At 35.5% G+C, this 17,612-nt stretch overlaps 1 protein-coding gene across 1 annotated transcript; it reads right to left on the bottom strand.

Moving 5' to 3' along the window:
• Positions 1–7,569, bottom strand: LOC132554710 (interleukin-17 receptor D-like). Its single transcript, XM_060219022.1, has 6 exons — positions 7,538–7,569; positions 4,743–4,904; positions 4,307–4,372; positions 3,047–3,211; positions 2,745–2,786; positions 1–2,237 (listed from the first exon to the last, which is right to left on the bottom strand). Exons 3-6 carry the CDS (start codon positions 4,356–4,358, stop codon positions 733–735), a joined length of 1,764 nt encoding a protein of 587 aa, XP_060075005.1. The 5' UTR covers positions 4,359–4,372; positions 4,743–4,904; positions 7,538–7,569; the 3' UTR covers positions 1–732.
• Between the last annotated feature and the right edge of the window lie 10,043 nt (positions 7,570–17,612).

The raw sequence follows: 17,612 nt of genomic DNA, 5'->3' as shown, positions 1-17,612 counted from the left end.
TTTAACTATTTGTAAGAGAGATTTCCTGCTGTATATAGAAGACACCAGTATGTACTATGACTTGGTCAGATCCATTTTTCTTCTTTATTTTTTTGAAAGGTCAATAAACGAAACACAACTATTCAACAGGTATCCAGGGAGTAATTTGAAACTCTCCTTAGCTGTATCATTTTTGTTTTAATTACTCCAATTTCAAGTCATTGTAACTCTTTAAATTGCATTGCGTTTGGTATATGCTACATAAAATATCATAATTTGATGGTATCTTACCGACATTGAATGCCTATGTAGAAATGGTGGTCACAAACCTTGAGACGATTTTTCCCAATATGGAAAAGTTCATTGTGCAATTTTCTTAAATACATGTTGTCCGTAATATGAACAAAACCTATGTCTATACCAAACTCCTGTTTTCACATGTTTGCAATTCAAACAATTTAAATGAATATTTTACATTATATTAACAATGGTTAAATGATCTCCAGCATGTCACAAATTGGAAAATGTTTTGCAAATGTTTTACCTTGTATAAAAAAGACAAAGTTTCAGAATCATCCTAGATTTAATGCATGTATTTGTAAAATATAGCATGCTTAAAGAAATGGATTGATCAGGTCAAATCTACACACTGGAGCTCCCATTTATACAGAGGGTAATTAACTTGTGTTCCCTTTAATACACAGGGTCACAAAGTTGTGTTCCATCTGTAACGAAGATCAGAAGATCACAAAATCACAACCTGATATCCTGCAGTTGAAAAATTTGCTCTTCCAGAGACATCACACTGGACGACTTGTCAACATTGGGGAATGTTTGTTTGAGCGGCTGAAGGAGCAAGGCTGCATCAGTCGCAGTCGGTAGGTGGGATGAGGGGGAAGAAGTCTGTATGCTGTGGGTAACCTTAGGAATGGGTCGAACTCCAATAGGTGGGATGTCGTAATGAAAAGAACCCATTTTTAGACTAGAGGGCATCCTTATGGACTGCAGATCTTTTTCAAGGTCCTCCATTGCAAAGTCTTTGTTTGACCCAGAATCTTGTGAATCAGAGCCAGACATTTTGGCCCCATGCTCATCCCATTCCTTGTGAACATCTGCTTGGAACACTGTCTGAGAGCTGTGGATGCTAGAATCACACACAGTAGGCATTGACTTACTCTTGTTCCTATAAGTAGACATATCATCCTCACTGTCTTGTGTAGGCTGCCGAGCAAGCCGTCGTCCCTTACAGCGTGTGCTGGGGAGGTGATCCCCTTCTTTTCCACAAACTAGGCACGACATCTGTTCTAGGCCACTGTAAAGCGATGGTGACTGGAAGCTGTCACATGACTTGGAAGTGTGGTTTGGTGGAGTAGACAAAGTCTGATGGCTGGAAAGTGAAGAGGGCAGTGAATTCTGACGATTCTGTAAAGTTCCCACCATGTTCAAATGTGTTTGTTTGGTGCTACGTGGCAAGGTTTGGCTGTGAATGTCAACCAATGTATTCGCTTGCTGAAGGTCATCAGTCTCTGGAATACCCACTTTCAGATCCCCTAATAAAGGTTCCAAGGAGCTTTTGCGTGTGTGGCGAGATTTTGACTTACTTGGTGGAGGAATGAATTCCATGCTATCCTCCACCCAATTGGGATTACAACGAAAAAATTCTTTTGCAGATTCAATAGCAACTCTAAGTTCTGTTCCCAGTTCTGAGCTGTCATAAGTTTTGTCTGATATTCCAAGGCATACATTTCCATTTTTTGTTTGCTCTGTACTTGTCCCATGTAAATGGCAGAACAGTGGTAAGATGTCCCTCATCAGACAAAACTTTGCACCAGTCTCCAACTGATGAGGAATGTCACTTGCTGTGGAATAGTCCATGTAAACCACAGCATATTTAGACATGGCTAGGCCTTTAGATCGCTCTACTCTCATCTTCTCCGCTACATAGTCTACAGCCACTGCAAAATAATCTGGAATCTTTCTGCATGGATCAAATTTGAATCTCACACGTTTTTTTGTGCACCTGAGTCTTGCACCCACTGAACACAACACAATGATGTAATCTACTTCCTGTAGACGATCTACCAGCCAGTCGTCTAAACCACGCTCAAAAATTATCTGATCCTCAAATAGATCAAGATGGACGTTACAATTACAAGTCTCTATGAGGTAGCCTGCTAGTGCAGACACAACTTTCTCATGGGCCGCACAGTCATAGGCATACAGGAGTAGCACAGATGGTATCTGCTTCTGTTCAAGATCTGTAAACATCCAAAAAACAATCATAAGTGGAGAGAAATCACTGTGATTTTTAAAGTTTAGAAAAGAAATTTACCTAACAATTAAATGTCATTGTTAAGCCTAGTAGAATCAATACAAACTAATAAGTACATATGTTCTATTAAGTTTCAGTTACATATGTTATTTGAAAGCAAGAAAAATTAACATTTTTTGTTAAACATTGGAAACATCAACTTATAACTACAAGTAAGTAAAGTTTATCTTGATATCTAATAAAGATATTTATTCAGAAGTAACTAATTTAATCATTTTCTAAAAATAAATTCAGACAATCTATTTTTTATATTAATAGATATAGAATAATGTATCATGTTTGATTTCCTTGCTGTGAATATAACTTGATGTCCAACTTTATCAGTCCACTAAAGTATCTTTTGAATTTAAATCTCTGTTACAGCTGAAAGTATAAATTTGCTATAGCCTCTGTGTGCTTTGTAATGATTCTCAGTCTTATATAAGCTACATACCTAGGGTTATAGAACTGTTCAGTTCATTCTGTTCCCTTGATCCTGAAAAAAAGTGATCTGAATATGAGTGCATTTTTCTTAAAATCTACATGTGTTTTAAATTCAAAGATTTTTAACACATAAATAAAGATTAACAATGTGTGTTTATATGACAATAATTGGTTAAAAAATTAGCTAGGCAAATTCATTTCAAATATTTCTTTGTTGTGTAATATATTGTGAATGTGATCTCATGACTACACACTTTAGTTTTATAGTTTAATTTGTCACAAGAGTACTAAAAATGTCCCCAAATACTGTACCTGTGGTATAGTTCTGTGCCCGGCGTCGTTTGTAGAGGCGATAGAGAAGGGATATAACCAGTAGGAGGCCAAGGAACCCAAAAACACCACACACAGTCCCTAGGACAATCTGTACAGACTTCTGGTATTCAGAATTGTCTGGTTCCTTAACACTCACGTCATCCGCTAGAAAACAATAGTATTTGCTATAAACATGTATAGGCTCTAGTCAGACCACACGGAATGCCCTAAAATGACCCAAGTTCTACTGTGATATGATGTCACGAAATGTGCACAGCATGTGTGACATTGCAGTTCACCTGTTAACACCCTCACTACAAACACATGTAAATTTATTTCTGTTCATACCAAGTATGCAAATTGGTCACATTTCTTTTTGTTTTGGCAGCCTTGGGAGCTCTGTAAAACATCACTTTTTGAATTTCCAGTGGGACCAACTTTTATTTATGTTTTTTTTCAATATCCCCATGAATTTTCTTTTCAATAGATGCCACTCGGATTACGTATGTTTTAGTGTTATCTTTGCATAATTATCAGGCAGATTTTTCTCCGAAACTTTCTAATCAGGTTAATTTGCTAAAGATGCATTGTATATATGGGGCTTTAATCATTTGTATTTACGAAACAAAATGTCAGTATTTTTATTCAAAAAAAGAAAGAATTATTCATTAAGTAAAATGAAACAGAAATACTTCACTATATATGGCTTTCATTTAATTACATTTTCTTCATTAAATAAGAAATTTTGAATGTACCAAAATAGGTCCAATGGGCCTAAAAATCTCTCACTGTTCTGCAGTTTATCAAGAAGACTACCAGTTCATTAATAAAGTTGATTTCTGTTAACTTAAAATCACTTTCCCTAAACCTACCACTTCACAAATATCATGACCAACGGCTAATAGGTTATTGAAAAGAAGGAGATTGAAAGCTCCAACACATTAAGCCATGTGACTTTGAAAATCTGTCACAGTTATTCATTTGAACAAAATTTGTAGCCCTTCATCTCAGAATGCTCAGCAACCTCAGCTTATTGTTTATTGGCGAGAACTTGTTGCATTTTGAATATGTCAGTTAACGGTCTGTTTTTTTTAATGTAATGACTTTCTTGCCTCAGCACAATTACAGTGTTTTACCTCTAAAACTGTACAGTTGCCCTTACCTCTATGAGTCGGGAAAATCATAAAAATAGATTTTCTTTGATATTATTAACATATCACTTGTTTCTTAATTAATTAACACGAAATCAATTTTAATTACCTCCCCCTGTGTGACCACCGCCTCCACTCATTGGTAAAGTTGGTGTTGACATCCCAGTACTTTTTCCTGAGTTAGATATAAGAAAACAATTCAAGTATTTGACATCGAAATGTATGATTAATACATGAATGTATACTATGCAATATATCTCTGCAATTTTATTTATAATTGAATTATAAACTCACATTTTACTTAATTATCATGTTCACACTCCCAATTTTTTTGTCTTGTAAGAGGGAACTTTTGTTAATGTAATTTTCTATAGACAAATCAAATGCTGGTACAAGTGATTAAATTACAATATAAGTAGAAATTAAAGGGGAGTGGGATGATTGAGAGAGGAGAGGGCATTTAGATATTGTCATCATATAACAAATATAACATTAAAAAGCAAGAAATATTAAAGAAACAAGACTTTGTTCATGGTTTAGCTTACCAGTGTCATCCAAAACAGTATGCTACTGCACAATAGAAACTTCTAGCACGGTGGGAAACCATGAAAAGGCACTATCAGTAGATACCATTTTACTGGCAGACCTCTACTGAAGGGAATTACTGTCACTCCAGGTTTGATAATCCTGACTACATGACAAACTTTCTGTAAAATAAAACAAAATACAAACAAAATAAATACTGGTTTACAGAAGAATCCAAATCTCTATTAATATAAGTCATAAAAAACTATTCATCAGAACCATAACTCAAGATTTCAGTTACAAATTAATACACAATATCTTTTGTATATCATAAACTCCATGTTGGTTGGATCTTTCTTCCTGTATACCACAGGTATAATTCTAAAATAATAACATTTAGATATGAACAGTAATCCTGTAAAAAAGGAAACATGATGAACATCTAAATTAGCTGACAGTCTCATCTGTTAATATACACTCATTACTGCATAAAAAAATTCCAACAAAAGAAATTTCATTTGCTGAAAGACCAAAAAGCTTGCTAAAGAGATAAACAAGTGTATACATTCATATTGACAACTGAGACTAACACCTATTCATTTAAATCGAAAATGAAGAGTTCAACAATCAAAATAAGTTCTGTGGTGCTTTAACTTTAGAACGCAGCCCAGCTAGGGAACAAATTATGTTTCGGATGGGTGAGAAGTCAAAACTGAGAGGGTGGGAAACAGTGTCGGGGTAGTTGTAACCCCATCATCAGTATAAGACATAAGACATTTGTTCCCCAAATATCAAAACATCTAGAACCCATGTTTAGGGAAAGTGATCTGAAGTTTGCATACATTATAAAAATCATAACATTCATGTCTTTTGTCACAGGTGTGTGATTTTTTTTTTCTTAATACACTAGCACAGGTCTAGTAGCCTGCTAAAATCCACTTGTCTGGAAAAATTTTCTGTGAGCCAAAAATATTTCAACTATGTGAAATGTTAATAATTGATAACAACTCAATTAGAAAACCTCTTAAGAAAAGAAAGCTTCAATGTGCCTATATCATTAGGGAAAATATACTCATTCACTGAAAATCAAAGAAAAAAGGAGAAATCTGGATTCCGACTTTTACAACACACTTTAACATAACTGTCTATGCTTTAGCTAGCTAGCTTCTTGCAATTAAATTATAGGCTTTTGGGTATTCACAAACTTCAGTTTGTCGCCAAGATTCTTATCTCAAATAAAACTATTGATTTGACGACCAATGAATGCTATTTTGACAGTTAATATAGCCATCTGCATTAATTGTTTTTTAATATATAAAAAAAAACTTTTGCCAAGCAGGTAGGACATTACAGGGTATCAACAAAAATATTCAAACTTCAATTTCCAACAAAGCTGTTCTAGTTCATGATTAAAGAAAGCAACTATTTTGTTAAATTCTCAAGTTGTTATGATTACAAATGATCATTAACTCTTCAGTGTCTGCTGGTAGGGGTGGATGCCAAGTCTTAAGAAAGTACTAAAGTCAATATTTGGAGGTTAATTATCATGTAATATATAATAAGTGAAAAGTATGTGTAATTCTGTTGTATAAACTGTTTGGAACAATGTAAATAAATATATGTATGTCGGTGGACTGGTACAGCGGAGATGTCGTGTGTGTCAGGTGTGGGCCTGCAGGTCATTGAAACTATCGTGTCCAGAGTTAGCAACAACTGTCCAATATTAATTAAATGTTAACAGGTGGTAAACACTATGTAGTCCAAATAATAATTAAAATGTAATTAGTCGTACTGTATCACATACATCGTAATAACCTTTGGCTACTCTATTAGGAAAGTTGGACATATTTGTTCCAAGATAAGGTATTGCGATCATTATAACCATCGGGCATGATGATAATGATAGCAGCTTTATGTGAATAAAAGGCATGGTACAAGTTGTAAACAGGTAGTCTGATTCTAGAGGCCAAGCAGCATGCCAGACTCCACTCTCCTGACCATCGACCTGTCCACACGGTATGTGACCTCGCTGTCTTAGTATTAAAAATACCTGTCAAGAAGAAAAACCTGCGTTCTATGCTTGTCTCTCTACGGGCTGTGATACAGTGACAATTTTGTGGAATTTTTACACCCGTGTCAGTGATGATTGCTAATATGCTGACAGTATGCATGGCTTCAGGTCTTCAAACACCCACAGTTATAGATTTAAATTGTTGGAGACAACATGAAAACACTGATGATGTATTCATTAAAAACTGTTCATATGAGTCTACTTCTTCAACAAAATGTGGTTATATAATACAATGGACACGATTTTCTAACTTTCCTATGGTTATATAGAAAAGAACATAACGACTTCTCCAATATTTATATGATCTTAAGAAAACGATGTCCAGTAGTGGTCAACAGTCACTATAGAAACCATTCATAATTAATGAACTCTTTCGTATAAAGTCAGTCAATATCGACATCCGATATCCCTTTGAAGATGTATTGTATATGTTAGTACTGCATTATCATTTCTAATACATTTGCCGATAAATCTGATGACCAACTTGCCGACTTAATAGAAAGAATAAATACATTGAAACACAGATGTTCAAATTATGATGAAAGATCTAAATCGAGATGAATATTGTGAACGCTTGTACAAATGACAACAAAAAAGTAAACAATCGTTCTTCCTGATGGCGAGTCCTTTTGCTTCAAACTTCACTACAACCAATAGTTTTTTCAAAATATACATCTTCGATATTGGCTTCAAATGTAGTAACAATGCAGACTCCATGAAAGCCCGATTTATTTGTGATCTTACCTGCGGTTATCCGACAGATAATTCGTTCTTGTCAATTTTCACAGGTCAATAATACCAACAGGAAGTTTGCGTTAATACGCCCTCTGTCGAGGAAGCAAGGGAAGCAACTCTGCTCAGTTCAACCAATTATACAAGCGATAACTTCTCTGGTATCGAAATTTGAAAAATGTGAGGTTGTATACAATCTGCTACAGTTTACTACTACGGTTTTTAGGCAAGATAAGATTTAGGGGGATTTTGTCAATATACTATCATGCATGATTTATTTAGATAAAAAAATGCCGTGTTGATACCATCGCGGCGGACTGTAGGTTCTGATTATCTATCCCCTCCATATTTTATTTTTTAATCAGTCGCGATCGATAGTCTAAAGTCTTTCTTATATAAACACGAAATTTTAGCGACCCTTTCAGATGGGCATAACATTTTTTTCTTTTTTTTTCTTTTTTGTAAAAAGGTAAATAAGTCATCATTTGAGAAACCATTGTGAATAAACACAAGGACCATTAAGAACTCAATTTCTTAAGCAATTCAACAGTGATTTGGCACGAACGGACAATGGGTTGTGAATTCATGTCAAGTCCCTGTGAGGAGGCTTTATATTGACAAAACATTAATTTGCGGTCATACTTACAAATATACTTTTGCAGAAGGGAGATAACTTGTCCTGTCTTGTTTACGTATTCATAAACCCGGACAATCTGATATAGTTCTTTGTAACGGATCGTATAGCGAATAACTACGTAATCTGTAAACCCGTAAAACCTTATAATTATTCAGAGTTATCGGTCCATACAATTAGGTTTTTAGAAATTAGTGAATCTACTCGGAGTTCAAAAATGAAACTGAAGTTGGTTACGTCTCCTGGTGTATTCATTCCATCCGAAACATCAATGCCTTTCTTTCCGAGTTCATTACTTTATCTTATCTCTTCATCTACCATGCTGATATTCATGGGGAAATGAATGCAACAAAAGATCTACATTTGTGCTATATTACAAACAGTCTCTTCATTTTATACAGTGATATGAAGTACGACTATATTTCATGAAAATTAAATGTGAAGATATATAAGGTGAGATTACAAAATGACCTCAAAAGCAAGTACAACAGCTTGTATGTTTTAGTCTCTCTAGTCTTACGTTTACAAATAGACATTTAGGTTCAAACATGTACATACGCAAGAATATAAGCGCCCTTTTTGTGCTAAAATGGAAAAAAGTATAGTTTTTCGGGAAAATGCTACAATATAATCTCTTCATTTTCTACAGAAACTGAAGACGAACGTGCTGGTAATAACATGAATACATTGGGAACAGGAGGTAAAAATGTGATGGATCTGAGAGAGAACATGCTCTTTATGCACCAAAAGAAATTTTCTGAAGGTCAAAAATGTAACTGCCTATTGGAGTTCATTCGGAATTACGTCTTAAAAACGTCTTCATACAGTGTGAAATAAATTGCCAAAAAATGGTGATTAGGAGTTTTGTGTAAAGCAATTCAAATTGATTGATATTATTGCTATGTATCTTTTAAGGAAAAACGAGCAAAGGAGAAAATCTGTTTTGTATTGAAGTATGGTAAGATGAACTAAACAATAATAGATAAATGAAATAAAAAGTTTACACTTGGTTTATCAGTACAAAGGGATTGGCACCTGCACTAATAACCCTTTAAAGTGAAATTTCAACTTTCAAAATGGCCGACATGTTTCCTGATAATCACAAAGATTAAATGTTCTTACAACTCCTGAATCAATATTCCAACAAGAATGCTAAATGACAAATTTATGTTGTTTTACGCATTAAACCGCTTAATTCAATAAGACTTCTTCCTCCTAGAATCGGATTGGCCATGTCAGTGTTGGTCTACATCATACAGTGATGTAGATCTAATTGTCCAAGTCGACCATACCTAATGCCTTGAAGATGACAGTTGTTAACGAAATCTACATTACTTGAGGTTTGTCTTATACCTTTTGACTTTGGATGCAAAGGGTTAATGATTTCCAAATGCATGTAATATCCTAAATAGTACAGGATTCTGACTACGTAGGCACACTCCATGGTTATTTGTCCAGTAGGACACTGATAATGATAATCCTTTATGGGATTAATGGCGTCGAAACTGTCATGCCGGACCCAAACATTACACTTTACACTGCTCTTATGTTTTGAGTAGATTATATCGTACAATGTCTCGTTAGTGTCGATAGATCCAGATCCCGTAGTCACCATCATTACTGAGGTACTTACTTATGTAGCCAGCTGTCAATGAAATTTGGTACGTGCCACAGGATATTGTCCGGAGGTATCCCATGTCTAAATTTGGAACGTCACAATTATCTACAGTAGCATCTAGTTTGACAAATAGTGACTTGGCCTTTCTGGTAAGATCTGATTCATTTTTCACACGCTGAGCTACGTTGTTGTGAATAATAAGGCGCACGTTCATTTTGGCAGACAGCGCCCTATCATTTGCGTATCTCTCTTGTGTTCTAACATCAATGGGTCCTCGGATTCCATTGAGACAGGCTGTTACTATTCTAACGAGTGCCTCGATGACATCAATGAAAAAGTTGGAGGCAAGTTGTGTTTTGAAAAAACAGACATTGCTTGAATTGTCCATGATGTGACTCCACTTCCCATCTGGATTTAGCTATGGATCTATCAAGGTTAGCTTGTAGGTCGCCATGTTGAGTCTGTCCAGGTTTTGGAAAAGACGGCATATTTGTTGTCAAACCATGTGATTCCAAATCTGGCAAAACATCCCTAAGCCCTTGATCAACAACGACGTTGCCATCTTTCTCCAGCCAGGAGAGACTAACCGTGATGGCTTTTGTAATCTTAGCTCCATTATCGCTTCCAGGAAAAGGTCCTACTTTGTCCAGAATGTAACCACCAGGCAGGACTATGCCTTGAACTTCAAACAGTTCCGCTTCCTTTGGCCAAAGGAGGTTCTCTTGAGCTTGTGATCAGAACTCCTAGGAATAAAGATAGATGTGCCATCAAATGTGACAGTCATCTGCTGGCCAAGGAATGCTTCTGAGAACACGTTGTTGTGCTATAGAATATTTTCTCTTGTAAGATGTTCACGTCCAAGGAAACTGACATGTTAAAAAGAGTTGAACACTGTTTCCATGATATGTCTGTCTTCATTCTTACCCAGAACAACAGTAGTGTACCCCTTGGTCTGGAATGTAAAAACCAGTGCCAATAGAGGATGAACAATAACAAAGAAATGTTAGAAACTGTGTTCTTTTCCAACCAGTCCAGGCTTTACAATCTACATCATCCAGAGAGAAGAAACGCAGAGTAAAAGAAGACTCCTGCTTTGATACCATATGTATTATCCCCAAAAGATCATTTATGATTTCCTTTGATCTGGAAGGTAACTGAGAAATCAACATTTCTCTTTCATCAGTGTGGATTTCAACGTTAGGGGTAAGCTCTTTCCCAACGAGATGAAGTGAACAAATACGTCAGGACCATGGACACCACAGCTTGTGATGAAAAATGAGTTGGTGTTTTGCGCGCTTGGACAATATGGTCGAGTTTTCTAACTCTTCTTACAAAGTGTGCATTTTGCACTCAACTGATAACAGAGGGATGTGTTGCGACGTATCATCAGCAACACCACGGGTTTGACCTTCAGATTGTGTCCTTCTTTCCTGATAATTCTTAAAACATTTAGTATACATACCAATCTCGTGATCATCAGTACAGTTATTGCCATCTGTTTTTAAACATCAAACAACCAATTGTGCTGGGGAAGTCTTATATTTCTAGCAGATATCTCGGCTTTAATGTCTCTCCTAAAGACAACTTTACAACCCGCACCTACACATCTACCTCTTATTGTGACAACGGTACTGTATTAGGTGTTAAAAGTCTCCATCCTAGTAGAAAATGTAATACGCATTGTCAAAAGAACAATTGATGATATTGAGGTATATGATGTAATGTTGGAAGTAACAATCGGTCATATGATATATTGTATTTAACGTCATTGTTACAATTGACAGATACAATCATTCAAGGACATGTCGGAATTACTTGTATGTGTGCGGGGAGTTGTTACATATTAGGAAAGGCACATGTGTACATGAAGGTGTGTAACAGGGTGGTCTCCTATGTCCACTATCGTTCAAAAACACATTGGGGTGATACACATCAAAGCCAAAAATCAACACTTTGCACAAATGGTGAAGTTTCGATCTTTGAGCTGGGTAAGGATAAGAGATAAAGCTATCTATAGGCTAAATATATTTGAATAGACTGAATATAGAAGAGATTCTAAATGTTATTTGTTCACAAAAAACAGAATTTTTCCACTCAAAACGCTTAAGAGTCAATATTATCGGCGTATATTTACTGTTTTAATATTTTGGTATTCAGTTTATAGTTCGAAATATCATATTTCTTTAACATAATTGATTATTTTTGATCTGTGCATCAATTATTAATTTGGATTAAATATAAAGTCAGGTGAACTAACTCTGATTGCACAGAGCAATGTATCGGTAAGTGTTCTCGAAAGGTGAAAAAATCTTTAGGCCGACCTCTATGGGAAATTAGCATTGCTGTAAACCCCTCGTTTATAGAATAAGAATATTAAGATTTGGTTTTCAAAAGTTTTTCACTATGATACCATGGATTTTATAGGATTTTCACATTTGTTATTTTACTGATGAGGAGAAACTAACAACGTCAGCTTTTGACGAACTAGTTTCAGCTGAGTTTGGTAAACCTGCAATATCACATTCCAACGTCATAGAAGAGTGACGTCTTAATCGGGAGGTACAACAGATTATAGATTAAATGTATCGTCTAATATGTACCAGTTCCCTATATATTGTATGAAGTAAGTAAGTAAAACAAATTACTAGTTACTCGTAAGAAATCTTCTTTCTAAAAAAATTAATAAAGTTTATGCAAAAACAAACGACTTGACACTCGTCCTCCTAGATCCTGTCTGTCGATGTCCCTCTTGACACCCGTCCTCCTAGGTCCTGGCTGTTAGTGTCGCTCTTGAAACTCGTCCTCCTAGATCCTGTCTGTCGATGTCCCTCTTGACACCCGTCCTCCTAGATCCTGGCTGTTAGTGTCTCTCTTGACAACCGTCCTCCTAAATCTTGACTGTCGGTGGTTTTCTTGACACCCGTCCTCCTAAATCTTGGCTGTTAGTGTCTCTCTTGATATCTATCCACATATAATATTGCTTGTTACAGGAATGTTAAACACCAAAATAGCAAAAACACAAACAAACACGCATTGTGGGCATAGAAACAGTGACGTTACACCATTAAATGACTGTTCCACGTGACGGGTTGTTAACAACAATACATGCTTGAACAAACTTGTCAGACAAGATTTTGTCAATTCTCGTATCATTAGTATCATGTTGATTATTGGAATCCGAAATAGGCACAATTTCATTCTATTGTCAAAATTTTCTTCGATCACATATATGACTAAAAATATAATGACAAGTGTTTCGAAAATGCAACGTTAAGATCTGCTTATTTGACAGGAAATAAACTGATTTGCAATTTGACAATCTTGTGTAGGTAATAGCACGTGCTGGATGTCTTGTAAATTACGCCAAGACCACCTCTACGGTTTATCCATAACAGTCTTAAACTGTGTTGGAACACAAAACATCTCAACCGAATGCAATTTCCACTCCAGCGATAAATGTTTGCGACATGATAAAAATAACTAGCTGTAGAGTAGGAGCCATAAAGATAACATCCGCAACACATTTCCATGATATAATGTCGGATTGGAAAATATTTCCATGAATGATTAGGCCTCGGAGACACTTTCCGAGCGGAACAGAGAATCAAAGGGACATAACTGTGGAGCCGATTATCACACACATTAATCTCCTGTGAGACTCTTGTGTTTTACCGAAGGATAATACTTACAACATGTCTGTCCCCGGGAATGGTACGTGTTGCTGTTGTTTCGTCGTTGGAATGTTCGTTGTAAGGAACCCAGTCTATAAAGTTATGCAAGGTAATTCCACATAGAACTGAAACTCTTGGAATTAAATCTTTTTGAATATTATCTATTTTAAAAATTTCGGGAAAATATGCTTTCAATTTAAATATCCGAAAGAAACATTTGAAATTTAAATCTAATACGATCAGGTTCGATTCGGATTAGATAATGGAATTATTCAGATAAGGAATGAGAAGGGAGTTAACCTTGATTGTAAAGTCAACGGGACTGTTATAAAACACTCATTATCTCAATAAAACGAGTATTAAATAACACTACCGTTTGATAAAATGCAGTTTGATCATACTTTAAGGATGTATGCTATCTGTACATTTGCATAACTTACCCACCTAATTTAGTTTTTGCTAGATTTCTCCTTTTGTAAACCCCAATTCTCCGACGGGTTCCGAAATCTATTTATTCGGATATCCCACAACTCCAAATAGGTGAACTCTATGTAAAGGAGATACTGTACATGAAAAATCTCAAGGTCTTTCTCTTTTCAAAAGCAGATATCGATTAGAGAAAAATACTTTTAAGTGAAGACATTCGGCAGACTTTTAAATGCTAGTTGTCATGGCCTTATACTTGTATAAGAATAGGTTACACACGGAAATTGATTTCAACTCAACTTCTACATAAATCAATGCGCGAAGTAGCAATTACGTCACCGATTTTAGGTTCGGTCTCTCACACTCCCCCACTGTTTTGTCGACCTAGCAGTTCCACGTAAATATTCTCAAGTGCAGCATTCTTTAGCCATAAAACATGGAATGTATTCTGTGTTATATTTAGTGTGACAACATGACTAAGAGACCAAAAATGTGCTGTTGTTACCATGGTAACTTCTGTGTATTTCTTTGTTTGTATATTGTCAGTTTTCATTTTTGGTGTCTCCTTGAACATCCGTCCTCGTAAGCTATACGGACAATCATTGTTTGGCTTATATTTCCGAACAACACCGACTCAATTCTACATCTTTTACTAAAAAATTCTTAAACCATTTTTTGGCTAATACTCGTCCTGAATATCTGTAGCTGCCTGCATGACTCTATTTAGCTAAAAGGATTCTTTTCGTCCCTGGGCAACAGTGAAATAAACGTATTTAATGGCGGGCATTCGTTATGTCAATCGTGGCTCCCAGGAGAAAGACCCGCAATTGCTATTCTGTCTCAGACTCTTTATATGCCCCTAGTTGCCGAATTCTGCATTAAACTCTCATAAGAATAACTATTTCAAGATTAATCCGCTATCAAACCTGTCTTCAAAGGCCACTTTAAAAATTATTATATACAAGTGTCCCCATTCTAGAGGTTCAGTTGGTCTGAATTCTATCACATTCAGACCGGGAACCAGTGACCTTTATATGTTGTTTTTCCAATAAAGGTGATTTTTAAGGTAGGTGTGACTGTACCTTAATCAAATGTTTATAAAAATAGGTATTTATTGAGAAAGGAAATGTAAATGTAGGTCATGATTGTCACAGTAAAATGATGATGGCGGTAAAACTAGGTCACGGTAGCAGCATAGAATAGGTCATATTGAATGTGATATTAGGTCCAATAAAACAAACATTTGTATGCAGTCATCTTGGTCGTGATCAAGCATGGCTTTCTCCTTATTTGGAGATCCACTTTTTACTCACTTTAAATACTCGAACTTGTTTTAAAACGTCATTCAAGGAAAAAAGGTACCGATTTATTAATGGTCAATTGACGTAAACGCAGTTTACACCATATAATGAGTGATGGTCGCTCTGCTGCTCCTACAGAGATGTTTGTGTAGTGTGGTCGGACACAACGCGAGACGACTACTTTATTCGTCACGTTCTCGATATCCACGATAATTTACAATAAGACTCTCCTGTTTGTTTTGATACGAATAAGAAAACATCGTGATAAGGATAGAAATCACTTGTATTTTTTGTTCATAGTGAGCTCCGATATCGACAGGACATTGACATAACCTCATCCCTCAACAATCACTTATTTTGTTAGACCCGGAATTCCACTTTCAGACGCAGTGTAAGGCCACCTGGTCTTCCATATAAATCGGAAATTTCGTTGGATTTTTCTTTCGATTCTTAAATGGATGAAAATAGAAACTTGGCTATAAATAGGTTGTCTGTTCCTACGTGTATTCTGTTGTTTGAATATTGATTTCTGTAGTATTAAAGTCAGTAACAAGCTCAAGAAGTGTCATTCTGGGTATTTTTTGTAAGATTTACCGCTATATCTGTGTCAATATGGCTGCTCTGTCTAACAAAGAAAACGTATATTTTCGAAATCTGCATTTCGCCAAAATTCGTCGACCTGTCGTTAATATTGTAACTTCTTAGTACAAAAATGTAACTACAAGAATAATTATCAAATTTAATAGAAATCTCAGGAACGGAAACCATTAACATTCAGCTGGGGTATTCAAAATAGCTCAAAATATGCGTCCTTCCTGTTGACCTAATTCGTTGTCTATGACGTAGTGATGAATTTAACGTCATTGATAAATGCTGGACGTCACATGTTGGAAAACTGCGTTTCTGGAAATGTCCTTTGGCTTTTTGAATTTTTTTTTCGAATTCTTTCATTGTTTTCTGTTTTCTAATCATAACCTTAAATACAATGTCAAACACTGATTCTATATGCAGATCATGTAATATATATGCAGGCATTATTGATCTTGTTATTGGAATTTATTCAAAAATTCGTTTTAGTCTTTTCTTAATCGACGGAGGTGCGCATCATCTGCCAAACGGTTTGTGTCCGTTAGCTCGCTCTGCTGCCAGACTGGTCATCAAATTAGCTAGGAGACTTTCCTTGATCAGCTAACAATTTTTCAGTACACACATTTGTCAGTGTGATCAATATGAATGAATGAATCTATCCAAACCAGATACGAGGATTGTGGCCAATCTGACAAGTATAGGCGTCTGTCGGAAAATTCTTGACCTTTATGGGTATAATTAATCATTAGAAGATTTAATCTAGAAATGTTGTAAATTGGACAGTCATATCCTACTGGGTTAAGATAAGAATAAGTAGGACTTTTACATATGTACTACTGGAAGAATCGTTATGTCGGCGATGTACACAATGGTGCCTTAAAGAGATCTTCCTGGCATACGTACATTGAAACGCACCGCGGAGTATGAACTTTTGTAATAATCAGAAAAAAAACTGAAACTTGCTTAATGTTTGTATTGTTTGCTGGGAATATTTTAGAATACATAGGTTGGACAAAATCCAATATCGGATCTAGAAGTTGCCGTGTATTTCTGTGGTAGTGGAAGGAGAATCATAGTGGGCTGTCTAACCAGTACAAAACTGTCATTCAACGAGATAGCTTTATTCCAAACATTCGAAATGAAACAGATATCGGGACTGTTTTATTCCTAACATTCGATATAATAAAGATATCGGGATTGTTTTATACCAAACATTCGATATAATAAAGATATCGGGATTGTTTTATACCAAACATTCGATATAATAAAGATATCGGGACTGTTTTATACCAAACATTCGATATAATAAAGCTATCGGGATTGTTTTATACCAAACATTCGATATAATAAAGCTATCGGGATTGTTTTATTCCTAACATTCGATATAATAAAGCTATCGGGATTGTTTTATACCAAACATTCGATATAATAAAGCTATCGGGATTGTTTTATTCCAAACATTCGATATAATAAAGATATCGGGATTGTTTTATTCCTAACATTCGATATAATAAAGATATCGGGATTGTTTTATACCAAACATTCGATATAATAAAGATATCGGGATTGTTTTATTCCAAACATTCGATATAATAAAGCTATCGGGATTGTTTTATTCCAAACATTCGATATAATAAAGATATCGGGATTGTTTTATTCCAAACATTCGATATAATAAAGATATCGGGACTGTTTTATACCAAACATTCGATATAATAAAGATATCGGGATTGTTTTATTCCTAACATTCGATATAATAAAGATATCGGGATTGTTTTATTCCAAACATTCGATATAATAAAGCTATCGGGATTGTTTTATTCCAAACATTCAATATAGTACAGATATC

Source organism: Ylistrum balloti, unplaced genomic scaffold (assembly GCF_031769215.1).
Source record: "Ylistrum balloti isolate Yb309-2 unplaced genomic scaffold, AGI_CSIRO_Ybal_v1 Utg370432, whole genome shotgun sequence".
Lineage (NCBI taxonomy): Eukaryota > Metazoa > Mollusca > Bivalvia > Pectinida > Pectinidae > Ylistrum > Ylistrum balloti.
This window is presented reverse-complemented; position numbering and strand designations above follow the sequence as displayed.

Bases quoted from the DNA above. Each gene is read 5' to 3' on its own strand.
- LOC132554710 (XM_060219022.1), bottom strand. From the start codon at position 4,358: ATGTCAACACCAACTTTACCAATGAGTGGAGGCGGTGGTCACACAGGG. The intron at 2,787-3,046 runs GTACAGTATTTG...ACTTTTTTTCAG, and splicing joins GGCACAGAACTATACCACAG to GATCAAGGGAACAGAATGAA. The intron at 2,238-2,744 runs GTATGTAGCTTA...GGATGTTTACAG, and splicing joins GAACAGTTCTATAACCCTAG to ATCTTGAACAGAAGCAGATA.